Raw genomic sequence first — 22272 nt, 5'->3', positions numbered from 1 at the left:
ATCTTAAAGATTGTATAGCTTATTGGAGTATAAATTTTCAATATAGTTTTTGATGAACCCTGGATTTCAGTAGTATCTATGGTGATATTTTCTTTAATATGCATTTTTTATCTCTTTCTTTTGATTAGTTTGGTTAAGGGTTTATCAATTTTGTTTATCCTTTCAAAAAGCCAATTTTTTGTTTGATTACTCTTTTGTATTTTTTTTTAACCTCAGTTTCATTGATTTTGGCTCTGATTTCAGTTATGTTCTGTCTTATACTGATTTTGGTGTTGGTTTGTTCTTCTTTATCTAGGGCCTTGAAATGTAAAGTTAGATTATTTATTTGTTACTTTTCTATTCTTTTAGTGTATGAGCTCAATGCTATGAACTTTCCTCGTAGAAATGCATTCATATTGTTCCAGAGATTTTGATATGTTTTGTGCCACTATTTTCATTTACTTCTAAGAATTTTCTTTTATTTTTTCCCCTAATTTCTTCTGCTATCCATTCATCTTTCAAAAGTGCATTATTAATCTCCAGGTGTTCAAGTAGTTTCTGTTTTTAATCTTATCATTGATTTCTAATTTCCCATTATGATCTAGTAGAATGCAAGGTATTATCTCTTTTTTAAAAAATATTGCTGATTTCTTTTGTGACCTAAAGTATGGTTTATTTTAGAAAATGTTCCATTTGCTGCTGAGAGGAAAGTGAACTCAATCATTGATGGATGAAATATTCTATAGATATTTGTTAGGTCCATATTATTAATTGTATTTTTTAGTTCTGTAGAATCTTTATGTTTGGATGATCTAACAGTGATGAGAGAGGCATGTTAAAGTAATCCCATATTACTGTTTTATAGTCTATTTGATTCTTAATATTGAGAAGGGTTTATTTCATGTATATAGTTGTATTGTTGTTTGGGGCCTAAATATTTACAATCATTATATCTTGTTGATGTATGAATTCCTTAAGCAGTATGAAATGAACTTTTTTTGTCTCTTCTGATAAATCTTGGCTTGAAATTCACTTGGTCTGATGTGAAAATAACGACATCTGCTTTTCTATGAGTCCTATGTGAATGGCATTTTCCCCCATCCTTTCATCTTCAGTCTAAGGATGAGTTTGCCTGTGAGGCGAGTCTATTTCAGACAGCATATTGGTGTTTTTTTTTTTTTTAATTCATTCTGCCAACCTATGTCTTTTGATTGAAGGGTTAGACTACTTACATTCAATATTATTGTTGAGAGATTATTTAGTTTCTTGCCATGTTTATTTACTTCTAATATTTAAATCAGACTTGATTCTTCATTACTTGATTATTCTTCTAGTCTAATTTCTCCCCATGCTGGTTTTTTCATTTTTATTTTTATTTCTTTTTCATGAAATATCTTACTTAGTATATTTTGTAGTGCAGGCTTTCTACTTATGAATTCTTTTAGCTTCTGTTTATCATGAAAGTCTTTATTTCATCTTTAGTTCTGAAGCTTAATTTTGCTGGGTATAGTATTCTTGGTTGGCATCCATTTTCTTTCAGAACTTGATAAGTATTATTCAAGCCCTCCTGGATTTTAGGGTCTGGGTTGAGAAATCAGTTGAAATCTGGATTGTTTTACCTCTAAATGTAACCAGTCATTTTCCCCTAGCAGCTTTTAAAATTCTGTTCTTATTCTATATATTAGGCATTTTCATTATAGTGTGTCTTATAGTGAATCTTTTTTGATTTTTTAAATTTGAAGTTCTATATACCTCTTTATTTGAATTTCCATCTCATTCTTAAGGTTTGGAAAATTTTTTGCTATTATTTTATTGAAAAGATTGTGCATCCCTTTAGCTTGTGTTTCATAGCCTTCATCTACCCCAATGAATCTTAAATTTGGCCTTGTAATGTTATCCCAGATTTCTTGAATATTTTGTTCATGGTCTCTTAACATGTTTTCTTTATGGTTGACTTTATTTTCCAGATTATGTGCCTTGTCTTCAAGGCCTAAAAATCTATCTTCAAAGTGGTCTGATCTACTGATGATGCTTTTCATTGAATTTTTTAAAAAGATTTTTTAAAGTCGTAGATGGACACAATACCTTTATTTTATTTATTTATTTTCATGTGGTGCTGAAGGTCAGTGCCAGTGCCTCACGTGTGCTAGGTAAGCACTCTATCCCTAAGCCACACCCGAGCCCCTCCATTGCATTTTAAACTTGGTTTATTTATTCTTTCATTTCCAGGATTTTTTTTCTTTTTCAGACTCTCTGTCTCTTTTTTGAAGTGATCTTTTACTTTCTATATTTTCTGTCTGATTTCATTTCCTCATCTTCCTGTAGCTCATAAGCCATTTTAACTAAGAACTTTCTAAATATCTTTTCTGACATTTCCTTCAGTGGTGTTGATAAAGTCAGTTGTTGAAGCATTATGGGATGTTTGGGGATGATTAGTTTCCTGCTTTTTCATATTGTTTGAATGTCTGCCCACCTATTGGTGTAGTTCTCACTTCTTTTAAGTGAAGGACTATTATGAGATCTTCTTTCTCTTAAGAGCCCTTGGATGGGTGAATATTCAGATAATAATATTTTAAGTCAATGTGGGAGCTCTGCCAATCCCAATATCAGCACCACTTTAAGAGATACCACTGAACCTTATTTACTATAATCATTTCAGAGCCAAGCTTAACTCTAGCCAACCATATAAGAAACAAAAACTGGTTTATTATTGTTCTCCATAGTTCCTTAAATCCAGGTATAAATTTGAAATACAGTCCTGGAATAGGTCAAAAGAATTCATTTTTAAATTAAATAAACTTTCTGTAACCTTAAATGAAGTATAAAGGGGGAGAGGAAGAAAGATTGGGCAAAAAGGAGAGAAGAGGGAAAGGGGGATAGGGAGAGAGAAAGAGAGAATATGTAAAATAATAATTTACACCAAAGTTTAAAGAAGAAACAGATGAATCATGGTTATTTGAGGTAGTAGTAGATAATGCAAGAGGATGAATAGGGTGCTAAGAGGAGCAAGTATAAACCAGAGCTAGGAAAACAAAGATAGGAAGATTGATTCCAATCAGTGCTTCAAATCAATAGATGAAATGTATTCAAATGGATTGAATCTACAACACTGGCTATTGGGGTAACAATTATCATTCAAGTTAAAGAGTTTTTTGTCTGATCAACTTTGATATTATAGTTATTTATAGTAAATCATGAATAGGTGAAGAAAATTCTTCTTGAATCTTGGTTTGTATTTCATTGGGGTTTGGATATTTGTCAAATGTCCATCAGTCTTTGGCTGCAGATCTCTCCAGAGTTGCATGGGCTCAGGAGCCAATTCCTACCAGGGGCTTCTGGTTTGTCAGCTCAGGGGCCTTCAGGTGACTGCTTAGAGGGTGCAGTATGTGGCTTGGCTCTTTCTGTTCTGGGTAGGAATTCAGTATTCAGGCTCTGGAATGTCCCTGTGTTTTCTGTGAGTCCCCCTGTGCCTGCTCCCCTCTATAGGATCCTTTTTGTGGTAGTGAAGATCCTGGTGGCTATGAGTTCAGAAACTCTGGTTGTGGGTTTCTGTGGGTGTTGTGTGGTGCAGAAACATTCCCCCAGCTGATGCTGTTCTCTGGGACACTGTCTGAAGGGACTCAGGTGGTTCATCTGGACTCTAGTTTTTACTACCGCAAGTTATAAATTGTGGCACTGGTTCCCTGTTTATTGAGTCTGATGCAAGTTCCCACAAGTATCCAAACAATGCCCTTTCACTCAACAGTTGTGATCACATGTCAGGCTGTGCATCAATTAAGGCTGGGAACAGCCTTTTCCTGTTGCCTAGGCTCTGTTAATTTGCTGCCTTAACTGATCTCCCTCTGGCTATCTTTGTGGGTGCCTTTAGCTTAAATTCCCTGGGGTATTCATAGAACTTATCCTAGCAGCCTTCTGTCTGTGGCTGCAACCATCCACAAACCGGCTTTCTATGTCACTGGTATTCAGGCAGCTTCCCTCTGGTAAGCCTTGTGATCCTGGGGACTGTCCCTAAATTCCCACTGTGCTTCCCCCTAATGTCAGTGGTGAATCTGCTTTCCTCTGTTCAGGGCCAAACCTGCTTCATTGCTGTCTCTGTGATTGCTGCACAAAGCTTTCTGCACTTGCCTGGGCTGTAGAGGCTAAGTGAGTTAGGTGTACTTCCCAGCACAGAAAGGGGAAGGGAGAGGGGGTTTCAGAAATTTTCAGCTAGTAGTGGTCCTTCTAGAAGTTCTTTCTGGCCTCATTCTTAAGAGGTCCCACTGCAGGGAACTTCTCTCTGGTTTAATTCACAGCTGTCTGGGTGTGGGAAGAAGCCCTGTTGATGGAAGGGGGTGACTGGTTGACTGAGGGCTCCACAAGATGGCTGCAGACCTCTGGCTCAGTTTTCTTTTCATGATTTGGGTATAAGTTGTTGACATAGTTTTAAGGACCTGCTGTTACTGACGCATTTTAAATTTTGTCTGTCTTTCCGAATGTTTTTAAGTGAGTGAGCTTAGAGATTTTCTGCTCCCCTCTTTCTTTCTCTCTCTGTTCCTCCCCCTCCCCACTCCCATACCTTGGTTTGGGTTCAGGGTTAGGAAACTTGAGTTTATTTTCTACTCTGGTAACCTATCTTCCAGTTCTCCAGGTCTCAGACTTCGGGGTATATTGCGTTTCAGAGCATTTATTTTATCACCCACCTCTCAATTCTGCTTTTTTCTTCACTGCCTCCTTCTGTGTTGTGAGGAGACAGAACTTCTGCTCAGCTCACTTCTGCTGTCTCCCCCCACCATCACTGACATGAAACATTTTTTATTATGAAAAATATAAAATACTGCTGAGAGAATTCTAAGAAAGCCTAAATGGAGTGATATAACCTGTAAACGGATTGAATGAATGAATAGCATTCACATGTCAGTTCTCTCCAAATTGATCTGTAAATTCATACAATCCTAATTAACTTTTGATAAACATTAATAAATAGATTCTAGAACTTGTAAGAAGCAGTAAAGTGCCTAGAGAAGGCCAAAAATCTTAAAAAATACATCACAGTTAAAAATTTACCCTGTTTTCAAAAATTACATAAAACTGCAGTAGTCAGCATAGCAGGGCATACACAAAACAACAGAGAGATGGAGACACACCAAGACTGGGTCCCAGACACAGATCCTTAGATACATAGTCAACTGATTATTTGGCAAAGATAATAAGGCAATGCAATGGGGTAGGAAAGTCTTTTCAACTTAAGGTGATAGAACAACTAGCTAAACACATGGGAAAATGTTCTTTAATACATACACTGAAGCACAAATATAGAGCGAATGAGAGTGTATTATATACAAGATTCAGAAAAACTAAAATCAGAAAAATGATAGAAGAAAACTAGGGTATTTTCACCCATTCAGAATGAACAATGATTTCTTAGGACAAAAAAATCATTTATTATAAAAGAACAATTGATACACTGAACTTCAAAATTAATACCTTATCATTATTAAAAGACATCATTAAAATATGACATGACAAATATTGACTGGGAGAAATTTTACAATATATATAACAAACAAAGTTGTGTCCAAGTTGAGTGATCCATGGTGTCCCCAGATATTTAGCTAAATATTATTATTTCTGGGTGCATCTGTGAGAGTTTTTCTGGCTAGGATTAACATTTAGGTCAGTAGACTGATTAAAATAGCTTGTCCTGAGTGAGTTTCACCTAATCAATTGAGAGCCTATTAGAAAAATGACTAAGAAAGAATTTCTTCTCTCTCCATCTATCTTCATACTAGAACACTGGTCTTCTCATGGCTTTGGACTCAGAATTGGACTGGAACTTATACCATCATTGCTCCTGCTTCTGCTTCCTTGGACTCAGACTGGAACTTTTATATTATCAGTCCTCCTCAGTCTAGATTTCTCAACCACCATAACCTACATAAAATACTTCTTTAGAATAAATAAATAAGTTATGTATGTGTATATACACACATCCTATTGTTTCTGCCTCTCTGGAGAACTAATATACAGATAGAATACCACTGAGCAATAAAAAATGAACTCCTCATGCAACAAGATGAATTTTAAGCATTATGTTGAGCAATGAAAACTGAACAAAGAGTATATACTGTGTGATTCCGTTTATACGAAGTTCAAGTACAGTCCAATCTAAACCTTAATTACAGATCAGAACAGTTGTTTCTACAGAATTGATGACTGACTGGAAAAGACATCAGGAACATTCTATGGAAACAGAAATATTCTCAATCTTGAATGAGTTGGTTGTTCACAGGGGTGTGCATGTGCCAAACTCATTATATTGAATTCTGAAGAACTGCACGTTTTATACCACATAAATTCTACCTTAATTTTGAAAATCATGAGATAATAAGAGAAGAAATAAGTAATAAATCAAATTTGAGGCTCTCCAAGGAATTTTATCAAAAAACAAAAACAAATTTCAAAAAAGAGGGGGACATCTTCAGATAGATTTATACCATAAAGATTTCCTTGATGAAGGAGGTGATGACCATGAAAGTCCTAAGAATTGTGTAAAACCTATAGTATAGTTGTTAGAAATACATTGTTGTTATATCAGAGATGAAAATATTAACAACCTGATATTTGTGCTTTATTGTTGACTTTTAAAGGAGAAGCAGATTATGCAATAATAGAAGTCATGGGGTATAAACATGTCATTTAGAATAATGACATTATGAATGAAACTAATGGTCTCATTCTGATTTACTTTCTGCATGCTTCTTTGGAGAAGCCTGACTAAGACAGAAATAATTGTGTTTTACATTTTGCTCTGAAGATATCCAGGTCTCCCAGAAAGGAATATTCAACATTGTTCAAACTATATTATGCTTATGTCAGAATAGTATCATCTGTGAGGAATGAGATAGCATCAGGTAAATTATTTTTCTTCATTTAAGGAAAAAGGATTTGCAAACATTGGAGATGACTAAATCTTTTTAAAAAGATTTTTTATTAGTGCACTATAGTTGTACTTAATATCAAGGAACATTTTGATATAATCACATATGAATGGAATATAATTCACTCCATTTAAGTCCCCCATACTACCTATATCCTTCCCTTTCTTCTTCTTCTATTCTACTGGTTTTCCTTCTATTCATTTTTTATTTGGTGCTGATTAGATATACATAAATGTGGAATTCTCATATGTATACATAGCATAAATTCATCAATTTCATTCCATAGTTCCTCCCCTTTCCCATTCCTCATGCCCCCCTCTATCCCCTACCTCTACTCCACTGATCTCCCTACTTTTCACATGGGATCCCCCACTATTGTGAATTGTGCTGATATAAACATTAATGTGGCTGTATCACTCTAGTATGCTGATTTTAGTTCTTTTGGATAAATACTAAGGAGTGGGAGAGCTGGGTCTTTAATTGCTGTAGAGTCAAAAACTAATTTATTTGCCTCCATTCTGCATGCCAGATAGTTATCTAAAATACTTTTCTAGTTCCTCACCCCATTCTCCAGCTCAGAAGTTTTTAATATCCCTCTTTATATATAGATTAAAGCTTTGAATTCTGTAGTCTCATGTGTGTAGTCTTTCAAAACAGTTTTGCTATTCCAACAAAACATTCCACTATATATTCTTCCACATTCCCCAGACAAAGAGACCTGTTAGAGGTATAATGCTCCAGGAACTCTCCCATGTCCCTTGAGGCTGCAGTAGGCCATGTACTTAGAACACCTGCAGGTCTATTCTCTTGCTCTTATTAGTCTCTATCAACTTCAAAGATAAGTTTAAATTTGCCTCTCTACAGAAAGTCTCCCAGCTCTCTCCTTCTTAGTCCTCAACAACAATGAGATTAAAGGTTCCAATGTGCTGAAGATACTTCTGATTTATGTGTAGGTTTTTGACATAATGCATTAATATCTCTCCATCCCACTCTCAAAATCATTCTGGCTTGGACAATAATTATAAAGTCATGCTACCCAAAGTCCCATAATCTAATCTTTCTTAGTATTTGGCCTGCTTTTAAAAATTACAGTTTTACATGTTCTTTTCTTGTTTCCATGTTATTTCAGAAGTCCATTAAGGACCCAAACCATCCTTATCATCTCCCAAAGTGCCCTGTACAGGGCTTCATATATCTTTACTGAAGTAATTCAGTTCCACTTTGAGGAAAAAAAAAACCCAGTGATTTCAGATTCTTTTGAAGATGTGAACAAATCTTGCTCACACCCACACAACTTAAGCTTTTCAACATTCTATTATTTATTTATTTATTTATTTTGCAGTGCTGGGGATATAACTCAGGGTGCTAGGCAAGTGCTCTCCAACTGAGCTATGTCTCTGTATTCTTTTTTTTTTTTTTAATAGTTCTTAACAGCCTCATCCTTATAATAGAGTTAACTACAATGAAGTCATTTTTCTTCAAAATTAATCATATTTTATCCTTGGTCCTATTTGTAATGCAACCATAATGTTACAGGGCAAGATTTCTAAATGATTACATATTCTTGTTGGGCTGACCTAGTACATTTTTATGGTGTGCTTTACTTCAGGGATTACAACATTGGGGCTCTTACTTAATAAATCAAAAAATTTGTCTTATACAAAGGAAAGAATATAGGCCTACTAGGAAGTTAGAAATAAATTGTGGAGAAACTGCTATAAAATATCCATTACATTTTTTATTGAAGTTGCTAAAATGCTAAATGTCCATCAAAGCCACATTTAATATATAAAATATGAGTGGTAAAAAAGGACTTATTTAGACCTATATTAATCAACATTGCAGATCTCTGAACATTATTTTCAGTGGAAAACATGCAACTTGAGGGCTTAGGTAAATGGTATAACTAATACTTTTATAAGTTATGATAAATAAGTATATAAAACAATGGTACATATTGCTTACTAATATAAATAAGCTTATGTGAAGGTGTGAAAGTTGGATTGGACAGATATACATTAAATATATTACAATATATAGTATGGAATAGCCGGAAACAGAATTGAGAATGGAGGGTTAAGGTGAAAAAAGAGCTATAGTTATTCTCATAATGTATTAAGACATTAAATGGTCGATCAAAAATTTAATTTGTGTGTGCTGCGCACATGTGCACATACACTCTCACTGAGAAAAGAAAAGTATTCACCAAAAGTTTAGTTAATTGATACCAATGATTAACAATGTGAGACATTAAACATTTTGAAGAAAACAAAGAGAAGGACTCATGAGTATTATGACCCTTTACTCCACAGTTTTTGCTATTATATTACTTTGTGATTGGGAACAAATAACTTAAACTAACCTGATGATTTGAGGCTGCTTTTGCTTTTATTTTGTAGTAGCTAAAATTCAGCATTTTAATCCCAAAGCTTTTACCTTATCAAAGGACAGAGTCATTTTAAAGTAAATCTTTGCAGAGATTCCAGCCTTAGGACCAAAGTCACAATTAGATGCTGAGAAGCAACAACTGAAGGAATCTGTTAGGCAGGCAAGCAAGGCTTTGAGAAACTGGAGCCACACAAAGATAATGGTTCATGGCTCAAGTTGGCCATCAGAGTGGAAGAGTTAAGTGGTTGCCAGAGTAAGGTCTTTTAGAAAGGAGTGTGGGTCAGGAGTTAGACCTATAACACAGTGTATGTGGAGTAAGCTGACATCAGGATGAAACAACAAATAAGAAATCTGTCACAGAGATAGTCAAAACAGTCAAGACGCCAAGTAGACCATGGGATGACATGGAATGAGGTGCTCACCCTTGCTTCCAACACCATTCAGCATATTAATGAAATGGAAAAGGGAGAGTATATTTATGGATGGACTCTGACCCTTAGCTTATTAAAATCCTTGGCTTGGACATTTTTTAAGGTCTGGGGTTCAGTATCATTCCTTGACATGATATTTTTGAGATTTACTTTAGGACTGTAATTTTAACTGCTTCAATGTCTAATAGCAACTTCTAAATTCTAAAGGTTAGCCATTTTTCAAGTCTCACATTGAAAATGCCAAATCAGTAATTAAATCAATTGAGAAGTTTTCTTCCTGTTCTTTGTTGATTTAAGGTTCAAATTTGGAGTGGGGGGTGTTCTTTGATGACTTTAGAACACCATGAAGCATCCTAGTGTTAAAGAGCATGGAGGAGTTCCTGGCTGACGGAGATGGAGAATAAAACAATGAGAAACTGTCACTGGAAATGGAGCAAGATGTATGCTGACATTAAACACTGAGAGAATTTGTCTTTTTTTGGATTTGTGTTCCTTCATGTGACTCTACTTTCACACCTAAGAAGAGTTAAATTTTAGTAATTCATCCAATCTAAAAATCAGTGAAAAGAATAGGCTTGTGAATAGCAAGTCAGTCACTCAGGAGAAATGCGGTGGATGTAGCGTTGCACACGTCATATTTTCAAGTTTGATTGACAGCTTTTAGAAGTCACAGATTTGCTTTTAGACCTTTTCAGAATGAGCATTTAGAAGATCTTTTCTGCCAGTACACACACACACACACAAGGAAAATTTAAAAATCTAAAAATCAAATACAGAAACGAACAATATTAAATGCTTTGAAATGTTTAAGAATGGTTAATAGGGGGCTGGGGTTGTGGCTCAGTGGCAGAGCGCTTGCCTTGCACCTTCAAGGCACTGGGATTGATCCTAAGCACTACATAAAAATAAATAAATAAAATAAAAGGATTGTGTCCATCTACAACTAAAAAAAATTTAAAAGAGTGATTAATATTTTGACATAAATATACTTTAACCAAGCACCTTCAACATTAGAAAAAAGATGAAAATGATTTTTGTTTCCATTTCAAGGGGAAAAAAACAAAACTCTAGTAATTTATGAGACCTAACAACCTTAGCAAAGACAATTTTACATGGCCATGAAGTGTATCATTGCAGAGTCACAGCTGATACCAAAAAACAAAGGTGCCAACAGTTCCTCCAGGCTAGTACATTTTAGAATATTCTGTGTCTGAAGTTTTCTTGCATTTCCAAAGAGCAAGGAAAGAAGCCAAGCTTTGTTACTGTGACCCAAAGGATCACAAATGTCCCATTAGATCCTCCCAGAGAAAGCCAATCTCTGATTTAAAACTTCCCTTGATTGGAGAAGGACTTTACTGCTAAAATGCCTTACTTAATATTGTACAATCTCGTCAAAATTCCCCAAAGCATTAATGTGAATCCAGACTTAGGAATTTCTGCTTCCATTTTGAATCATATTTACTCTGTACTTGACCTTTGAATGCATTTGGGTATCTGTCTCTGAACTAGTGGATGGGTGGTTATGTCAAAACACCTAGATTTCATTTGGAGTAAAATATAAAATTAAATCAGTTTTTCTTTCTTTAAAGCAACAAGAAGAGCAAAGGGATGAGATAATAATGATAAAAAAAATAAAGAGGAAAAGCATGTATCCAGACATAGTTGCAAAAGGTTTTGATAATTGTCCTTAAGTATTGAATATGAGGAATATGTGAAGATGAACTACAGGATAGAGAGCCCCTTTTTATGCTACATAGTTCTAAATGTGGCAGTAAAGGACTGTATACTTGAAACATCTTGAGGCAAATAAATAATTACATCTAGAGCTTTTCCCCACACCCATAAGTTTCACACAGTGCCAGATGCCAACATTAGGTGTTTCTTAATAGCTTTAATGAAATAATAGTTGTGCATGTGTGTGTGTGTGTGATACACTGTATTGTGTAAATATGTTATGATTTGTACACAGTATTATAATCATTACACTATACACAGTTTTAGAAACATTACAGGTTGAACTACATTTTCTTCTTTCTGTTTGATGAAAAACGTGGTGGTCTATGTTTTTAACCTTTTGCCTTAAGATGTTTTTAAAAATATCCAGCCATTTGATGAGGATAGAGTTGGAAATAACTTCCCTAACATTTCTGTTAAAGAAAACCAATTTGAAAATAAAAGTCAAACTTCAAGAGTATTGATTTCCTTTCTTTGTCATAAAAATCATAGCAGAAAAAGATCTCACTGGAATAATTTTTATACTCCTGGTCTTTTTGTTAAAGAACGTGCTATAAATGAATAGACATGAAAAGTGAAGCATTATTTTTTAGCTGAATAACCCCATAAAAATAATATCTTCTATTCTATAATCTCTTGCTTCTTTTGGATCTCAGATAATTTTTTGATAATTCTCTTTACATAATATATTTTGAAATGAGAATGCAAAATGTACGATAAGTCCCATCTATATTAAAAGTTAACTGTTAATATGTTTTATGTAAAAACACTATTTTTATATAAATATACTGAAAACACGATTCCATTTCTATATTTACAAACTTGAGCAACCATTTAATTTCAACAAAGAATATAGGCTATGTTTTTGAGAAATTACTAAAATGTTATTTTCATATAAATCTATTTAGGTTATTCTTTTAACTTATTTCTTTCAGTCTTTAAAATGTTATTTCTAGTATACTTGTGTCTTGAGAGTTTGTTAATTTTTTAAAAAAGGTTTTGCTAAAATAAGAATTGATATACTGAAAATTTTATTGATGAAGTAATTTAATGAGATTAGGAAATTAAGCAATATATGCCTTATAATATATTTTCTTTTACATGAATTATTGAGTAATATTAACTTTTCAATTGCTAACTTTTTCAATTATTCATAAAAATGAAAATTAGATTTTGGTTTTACCTCAAATGTTTGCAAGTTAAATTTTTTCTCTCTAAGATTTCATCAGTTACCTATTGTTAAGTGAAAATAAAATGGAATGAATACTATAGGCTATATTTTGGTAATTTGGTTTTTGCCCTTGCCTTTGAACAATATGGTTTTTCTAGAACAACGTTTTACTTACTTTTATTAAGATATAATTTAAATTATGGTAAATTTCACCTTATTACACAATTCTGCCTTTTTGACAAGTGAATATATTTGTGCAAACACCATCACAAAAAAGATATAGAGCAATTCTCTCATGAGAAAAAAAAAAGTCTCCATATTTACTTGCAGTCAATATCTCCCCAACTTCTGAGCCCCTAAAAACCACTGATATATTTTCTATCCCTATAATTTTGTCTTTAAAATATTATACAAATTGGGTTATACAGTATATTGCCTTTTGAAATGATGTTCTTTCACTTGGGATATTGTGTAGAGACTCATCCAAGTTGTTAAGTGCACCCTAGTTTATTCCCTTTCCTTTCTAGGTAGAATTTCATTGTAAGAATATACTGTAGATTGTTGATCTGTTTCACAGTTGGATGTTGGAGCATTTCTAGATTTTGATGAATACTAATAAAGTTGCTCCGAAGATACGTGTTCAAGTTTGTAAATGAACACAGTTTTTATATCATTTGGATAAATATCTGCCAGTGAGACAGATGGGTCCCGGGATATGTTTAACTTCAGCAGAAGCTGCCAAGCTCTTCTCCAAAGTGGCTGCACCATTCTTCATTCCCACCAGCAAAGCATGAGAGTGTTAGTTGCTCTGCATCCTTGCTAGTCTTTTTATTTTAAGACATTCAAATAGGTGTGTAGTTGCCATTTTCTTACGGTTTTAATTTGTATTTCCCTAATGAATAATGTAGTTGAGCGTCTTTCCATGTTCTTATTTGCTATCCATATATTTTCTTTGGTGAGATATATGTTCAAGACTCTCATTTATCTATTTTTAATGTTTTTATTAGTGCATTATAGTTATAAATAATAATTAGTTCATAGAGACATAACCATAATGCATGGGATTTATTTACTCCATTTCAGTCCCTCGTGGCCCCCTCTTTCCCTCTCTACTTCTCTCCCTTTTTCTCCTTTCTCTACTTTACTCATTTATTTATTCATTTTAAATTGGTGTTTTATAGATATACATATAGGTGAAATTCACTGTGGCATATTTATATGTTCACATAGCATAATTTTGTCAAATTCCTTCTGCATTTCCTCCTGTTTCCTGTTCTTCCTTTCTTCCCATCAATCTCCTTCTTCAGCTCCACTGAACTTCCCTATATCTTTATGATATCTACCCCCAATCCCCTTTTTCCCCCTTACTTTGCTCTAGCTTCTGCATATGAGAAAAAACATTTAACCCTTGAGTTTATGAGTCTGGCTTATTTTACTTAACATGATGTTCTCTATCTCCATCCACTGACTGGAAAATTCCATAATTTTATTCTTCTTTATGGCTGAGTAAAACTCCATTGTGTATATATACCACATTTTCTTAATCCATTCAGCTACTGATGGGCACCAGGGCTAGTTCCATAACTTGGCTATTGTAAATTGCACTGCTATAAACTTGGATGTGGCTGATTTTAGTTCTGAGGAGTAGGATAGCTGGGTCCATTTTTTTGAGGATTCTTCACACACTTTCCAGAGTGATAGCATTAATTTGAAGTCCCACCAACAATGTGTAAGTATACCTTTTCTCTCATACCCTCACCAGCATTTATCATTATTTATGATAAATTCCATTCTTACTGGAGTCAATTGAAATCTCAATATAATTTTGATCAAATCTTTTTATAATTAAAAATTATACATTCTTATGGCATAAAATATGATGTTTTGAGATGTGTATACATTGTGATATGACTAACTCAATCTAATTAACATATGCACTGCTCCCTTAGTGATTTTCAAGATATAATACATCGTTCTTGTCTCCTTTGAGCAACATCCCCCAAATCCCTGACCATTCTGCTTTCAGTTTCTATGAGTTCACATTTTCTAGATTCTACATATAAGTGAAATCATGCAATATTTGTCTGTGTCTGACTTGTTTCATTACTGTCCTCCACCTTCATCCAAGTGGTTGAAAATAGCAAGAATTTCTTGTTTTAAAGACTTAGTAGTATTCCAGTGTGTATATATAACACATTTTCTTTAGTCATTCATCTATTAATGGACACTTAGGTTGACTCCATATCTTGGCTATTATGAGTAATGCTACAATGATCACGAGAGAATGAGCTCTTTGGCATGCTGATTTCATTCTCTGAATATATAGCCAGTAATGGGATTTCTGGATCATAAGTTCTACCACAGTTTTATTTTTTTAATCTTTTGAGTAACTTCCATACTGTTTTCTACAATGACTACACTAATTTACACTCTTAGCAACCCTGTGCAAAGGTTTCCTTTTGTCCACACCCTCAACAACACTTGGGATTGTTCATCTTTTTTGATAACAGCCAAATTAAAAAGGAGAAAAATGAAACCTCATTGTGGTTTTGATTTGCATTTTTGATTATTTGCATTTTAGGTTTATTATTGACTTTTGGTTTATTATTGACTTTTCTTTTAAATAATTATTTTAGCCGTTGTGCAAGGTCATATAATACAAACCTTTAGTTAATCAGTCTATCTTTAAATAATATCATGCACCTCACACATAGAGACTTCACTGCAGTATTTTACCAACTTCTATTTTTCTATCCTTCATTTATTGCCATTCATTTTACTTTTACATATGCTTTGAATGCAATGTGTTGTTAATATTTTTCTTTAATTGGGCTGGGATTGTGGCTCAGCAGTAGAGCACTCACCTAGCACGTGCGAGGCTGGGTGAGCGCTCTACTGGGTTCGATCCTCAGCACCACATAAAAATAAATAAAACAAAGATATTAAAAATATATTTTTCTTTAGTTATCTTTTAAAGCAGGTAAATTTAAAAAAAGTAAATTTCATATTTATTGTCACTTATTTTATTTCTAAAACACTTTATTTTATGTATATGTCCTTTCTTACCAAAGATCTTTAAAAATAGTAACACTTTTCTTGGCCATTGGTAAATAGAACCCACTAGAACTGACTTCTCTTGGCTATATTAAAAGTTTATTGTGCTTAGATAGCTAGATATGTGTTTGATTTTTATAAACCTTTGTGCCCACCTAGAATTTCAGAACCATAGGACTGAATATATCACAAGAGGGCCTTTGGCTTGCTCTTCAAAGTCTGAGAGGTTTACTTCAAGCTGATCTTATTTTAAGATACTTCCAGATATTCTCCTTCTGAAGTTGAAACTTTAGCCTGTTTGGTCTGTACTTCTCTTTTTGTCTGTTTCTATTACTCTCTTGCTTTGTGTGTGGAGTGGGAACGTTTGTACCACACTGTCCTGCTTTTTAATGCTCTTTTTTTAGCAACCTTACAAACATAGGAAGATAGCTGTTACATTCCTCCCTATCATTCTCCTTAATAGGTTAAAAAAAAAAAAAGAGCAAGGGGTAGGGGGTTCCCCAGCTCCCTTGCCAAGTAGCAGAAATGCACTGTTAGGACCCTTACAAAAGCCCTGAACTGAAACCCCTCCCTGAAGTCATACAGCTTATTTTACTCAACAGGTACCTTTAGGCACACTGGGATTCTGATTTGGATGGGTGTTCTTCAAAAATTATGTTTACTGGAGGACGTGATTTACTTGAGTGCCTACTGAATGAAGCAGCCCTGTTGTTTGTTACTGGTGTAGAGAAGGGGTGAGAGGAAAAGAGGGTCTAAAAAGAGCAGTCTAAAAACCTAGAATTTTCTAAACAAAATGTATTCAATTGTGGAAAAAAAAGTACTCTTGACATATAGGGCTCGTGTATAGTGGAACTTATAAACACTTGTCGTTTGAGAGGATAACGGTAAGAGACACTTATTTTCAAACTTATCCCTTTAATTCATGTCCAAAGCATAACATTTTCTTTTTGTCTTTTTCCCCCTCAAGGGGTGCTACATCCATTGTGTACAGATGCAAACAGAAGGGGACCCAGAAGCCTTATGCTCTCAAAGTGTTAAAGAAAACAGTAAGTTTATTTCATTATATAATAGCATCTCTGGGGGACCTGTGACCTGGAGCAGTCAGGAACCTGACTCAAAGGACTAAGGGGCCAGGGAGCCGCTATGTGCAGCTGACTGGTGTGACTCCTGAAGGGGAGAGAGCAACCCAAGTTGATCGTGGTCTGATGGAATCCTCATAGCTCTCTGAAAGCCACGGGATGTTGCAGTGAATGTGGTCTGTGGGGAGAACTGTGCAAAGGAGATGCATGAGAGCTGGTAGGGAAGCCTGGCTTTCTATACCAGCTGTGGTCTGGGAGATGTATATACACAGATGGCACATTTTAACATTTCCATATTAGAGTCACACCTTGATATCCTAGAGAAGCTTGCCATTTATAAGAAGCTGAAATGAAACACAGATATCTGTGTTTGTGAAAGGAGTCATCAGCTTCTAATTTGTCTTAACTTTCAATGGCTGAGTTTGTATTTGGAAAAGAAAGAAAGATTTGTTTGAGTTTATTCTCAAATGATAGGCAAGCTGGAAAGGCAAAGTGTCTCAGGTTGCTCATCGCTAATAAGTAAGAAATGTAGCAGGTGAGATTCCAAAATAAGTGCAGGCACCTGTGTAATACTCTGTCCCTAAGAGAGAAGTGTGTAGATTTAATCCTTCATTTACACTCTCTATCCTTAAGTAGTTTCTACTCAAAAATCCATAAAGGCCAAGGTACTCTTTACAACCACATTCTTCCTTATTCAAATTTTATGTGGACAAATATGTAAACTATGTATACATACACACATTATATATATTTCTGAAAACTTATTCACAAAGTTTACTGAAGAGAGAAATGTCATATATTTTGAAGTCAAATATTATCTTTTTTTTAGGCCAAGAAATTTTTTCCTTTAAAGGCAGCTTAATATCACCAGCTGTTTATATATTGTCCAGCACAGGGAAATTTTAGAGCTTCATATAATGAATAGCATAATGGCATAGGATTTCCAGTCAAGTGGAAATAGAATAACATTTTGAAACAATCTGTTAGAATTTAAAGCCATATCAAAATAACAACAAAAAAAGCCCTAGTTTAATCAAAGTAGGTAATAATTCATAGGCAATTGCTACTAGTAAACTCTATGTTATGAAAATTCTGTTTGGAGTAGATAATTATACAAGTTAATATTTACAAGGTTTGGAATTTTCCTTTAGTTATATAATTTATCTGAGTGAAAGATTATTTAAAAATTTATGGAAAAGAATGTCCTATTAAATATCTACTTGTTATGAAAACAAATTGTGCTTTATCAGTAGTTTATACAAAATATCATTAAACTGAGTTCTATCTTTTGTTGATCAAAAACATTGTTGGTAAAATTTGTGTGTGTGTGTGTTGTTTTGTGTTTTACTTTTTTAGCTGAAAACATTTTATGAAGGGCTAGATATTTGAAAGTCTAGGAAATAAACACCAGAAATTACTTGTGAATGCTCAAGAATCCCAAAGAACAAAAAGGCTGGTTTAGAGAATAGTGATTTATGTCAACAACCTTTGGAGTAAGAGATAGGTAAAGATGTTTGGTAAGCTCCTGACTCATATTAATTGAAAAAATACAGCCGTGGTTCACCCTCACTTTCCTTCTTTCCACCTCTGTTGTGAAAATATCTTCCTCAAAAGACAAGCAGGAAGAGAATGTGGACGGGAACCAAGTGTCAGATGGAGCTGTAAGGCAGATGTTGTCAAATACAGTTACTGCTGTGCCAAATGGAATGAGAAAAAAAAATCCCCCGGAGGAACCTTAGCTTTGAATGTAAATGAGATGGAATCCCCAGTATTGTCTTCTAGGATGAACTGTGCACAGCGATGTGCAAATGAGAGAGAGAGAGCAGGCAAAACCTTGCCCAGTGATTGCCTCTAGTGTTTAATTCTATATGGGTCATGGAGACGGAAACTTCCTCAGCTAAATGAAATGAATGGACTCTGAAAAGCTATTTATAGAGGGAAAGTCATGCAGGGGAAATATTTTCCTAGACAATTCCACAATGGGTTTGCTGCTGAAGATGAAAAGGGTTTTGGGGAAACTTAAATTATTTATGTATCCATCTATTGAGTTGAATATAATACAGTTTTGTCTATTAATTCATTTTTGCCCTATGAAAATGGCTTATATATATTTGCATATTATATTTTTATATAATATCTATTTTATATGTAATATATAAATATATATTATTTTCTCATTAATTTTATATATTATATAAATATTTAAACATATTTATATATCCATATTATATATATATATATTTAGTTGTAGTTGGACATAGTTATCTTTATTTTATTTATTTATTTATTTGCTTGTTTGTTTATTTTTTTATGTGGTGCTGAGGATTGAACCCAGTGCTAGCTAGGTGAGCACTCTACTACTGAGCCACAATCCCAGCCCCGAAAACAGCAATTTTATGTGATTCACTTAAAACTAATAGGACCACTATATTATTTAAGTCTAGGTTCTGAAGAACTCATTTTATGCCTACACCTAAACCTAATAGGCCGGAATCTTAATCTTAGTCTGCCTTCCTCCATCTGCTATCTATCTCTCTCTTTCTCTCTCTCTCTCTCTCTATCTATCTAATCTCTATCTCTATCTATCTTAGTTTACCAAGGGTAGCATAACAAAAAAACTACAAACAATATGAATTTATCCTCTCACAGTTCTGGATGCTAGAAATCCAAAGCCAAAGTGTTGGTAGGGTTCATTTCTTGTTCCATGTCCCTCACCTAGCTCCTGAAGAGAGACAGCAATCCTTGGTATTCCATCAGTCTGATCTCTGCCTCCCTCCCCTATAATGTGGCCATCTTCTTTCTATGTGTCTTCCTCTGAATGTCTGTGTCCAAATCTTGCTCTTCTTATAAGGTACCAGTACAATTGAGTTAGAGACCTATTCTATTCCAGCATGACCCTATCTCAACAAATTACATCTACAATAACACAATTTCCAAGTAAGTTCACACTCAGAGGTACTGGCAGTTAAGGTGATATATATTTTTGAGGCAGAAACAATTCTACCCACAGTACTATCCATCAAGCAGGATCTCTAAGGTGAATTTCAAAATGTTACATTCAATATGTTATATGGAGATGAGTAAAACACATCATATTCAAAAGTTAATTAACCTGAGAAATCTCATCCCATTTGTGGTAATAAAGTTAATGTAAAAGTTTTCCTCCCTCTTCTCTTCTCCCTATATTGGGGAATCAAACCTAGGACCTCTTGCATGCTAGGCAAGGGCTCTTCCATTAAGTTACACCCCCACCCCTCCTATCTTTTTTTAAAGTTAATTCTTTGATAATGTTAATTGCCTTTCTCAGGATCTATTTAAGTACTTTTTTAATGAGAGCTGACCTAAATTTTGATAAATTTACCAATATTAAATTTCTTTCTCACAGCTTAATATTTTAGGAAGTTTTGGGTTACACTAGCAATAATGGACTTATTTTCCATTTGAAAAAAAGAGAACTCATCTTTGAGAATCAGTTAGTCTCTCAAATGTCTAGGTGACAGAAAATGCTATGACTTATCTATAAGAATATAAATCAAAGCACTGGTTTCATATGGAAAATCATGTTATTGATTCTTTCCTTTCCTGAGAAGAAGATTTTTAGTTTGAATCCATCCCATTTATTGTTTCTTGATTTTACTTGCGTTTTAGGAGTCTTGCTAAGGAAGTCAGTTCCTAAGTCTACGGAGGTGACGATTTGGGCCAAATTTTTCTTCTTTTAGTCATAGGGTCTATGTTCTAATGTCTAAGATTTTGATCCAGTTTAGGTTGAGTTTTATCCTCATTTATATGCAAAGATTTAACTTCATCATCAGGGGAATGAAAATCAAAACCACTATGAGATGTCACTTTACTCTTGTTAGGGCAGCTATTATCCAAAAGAAAGTTGTAAGGTAATTATTTAAGATAGGACACATGCATTGATGGTCAGGTACAGGATGGAGTTAATACTGATAATAAACATGAATCAATTCTCATGTTAGACAACTGGGCATTTTCACTAAAACAAACAAACAAACAAACAAACAAAAAAACCCAAACAATCCTTGTGAGAAATTAACATGTAAAAACAATAAGAAAAACGTGTTTGTGTTAATATTTATTTTATATATGGATATTACATGATGTACTTTATATATAGATACATTTGAAAGAATTAGAATACATTAAAATACATATCCGTCAGCATCATATGATTTGCTTTCAAATTATTCAACAACAAAAAGTATGTTATGTGTGAGTGTGGGAACATATGGGAAGATGAAAAGGGAAAACAAATGTGGCAAATTATTTAATATAGGACAGTGTAATTTTAACATTTCAGTATGTATGAACATTCTCATAATGAAAAGTATGGAGAAAAACAACAGACTTAACAGTGAGATCATCTTCAAATAACTGAACAGTTTTGAACATTCTTTTTTTTGCCATTCAGGAATAATTTCAAGATCTTGCAGCCTCTTAATGTTATGATAAATATCAGTGACTATTATAGATGTATTAAAGTGCCAGAAAATAGAAAATGAAAGGTAACCATTATTTTATTATACTGGAAAGCCTGGACATTTCCTGTAACAATATCCATTTGTCTCACTGCATCATTGGTGTGAATAATTTTGAAAGTTGTAAGGTAAACAAGAGAGGAAAATAGATTGAAGTGCTCTTTTGGTTGGTTGGTTGATTTTCCCACTTAAAGACTCATAGTGAGGAAGTTGCCAAATCACAAGGTGTGGCACTGAACATCTCCTGCACAAAGGTTGGACTGTTTTACCACTTTTTATATTGAAATATTACAGATTCGCAGGAAGTGCCATTTTTGTTGCCCATATATAACCTCATTGTCTCAGACATATGACCAATTGGCTTGCAATTAATTATCAGTGGAATTTTACTATGCACTTTGTAAACTGTGAATCAAATGTGAAGGAAACAGAGCTATCTTTTCTCCTTCATGCATAAGTTTTGTCTTCATTTAATATGATGTTTAGAAGACACTAGCATTCAGTCTACAGCAATTGCCAACGTGCCAAGCACAGACAGCCTTAATGATATAGGAACAAGTACCATCAGTGAGGGAAACCATCAGCCCCTGTCTTACAAATTGACAATAAATGGCCAACAGATATTTATGCAAAAATTTAAATTCACCAATCATCAGGAGAATGGAAATCAAAACCATTATGAGATGTCACCTTGTTAGGGCAGCTATTATCCAAAAGTCAAAAGACACCAAGTGCTGTAGGGGATGTGGAGAAAAGGAAAGCATTAGTCAGGAATGTAAATTGTCACAGTCATTACAGAAAACAACATGGAGATTCCTCAAAAAATTAAAAACAGTTTCCATATGATCCATCAATACCAAATCTAAAGGAAACAAAATCAATACATGAAGAGGTACTTGCCCTCCTATGTCCACTACAGAATGATTCACAAAAACTAAGATCTAGAGACAACTTAGTCTGTGGACTGATGAATGAATAGAGAAAATGTGGCATACATAATGGAATCTACAGTCTTAAAAA

General features: G+C 34.1%; 1 protein-coding gene across 1 annotated transcript in view; it reads left to right on the top strand.

The window, feature by feature from the left end:
• The window catches only part of Camk4 (calcium/calmodulin dependent protein kinase IV), a 232310-nt gene that overhangs the window by 101773 nt on the left and 108265 nt on the right, over positions 1 to 22272 (top strand). The window contains exon 2 of the mRNA XM_027927740.2: positions 16642 to 16720. Coding sequence (XP_027783541.2) covers positions 16642 to 16720 — 79 coding nt within the window. The remainder of the gene's footprint in view (positions 1 to 16641; positions 16721 to 22272) is intronic.

This window comes from Marmota flaviventris, chromosome 5 (assembly GCF_047511675.1).
Source record: "Marmota flaviventris isolate mMarFla1 chromosome 5, mMarFla1.hap1, whole genome shotgun sequence".
Taxonomy (NCBI): domain Eukaryota; kingdom Metazoa; phylum Chordata; class Mammalia; order Rodentia; family Sciuridae; genus Marmota; species Marmota flaviventris.
The sequence above is the reverse complement of the archived record's forward strand: the minus strand, read 5'-3'. Positions and strand labels throughout refer to the sequence as shown.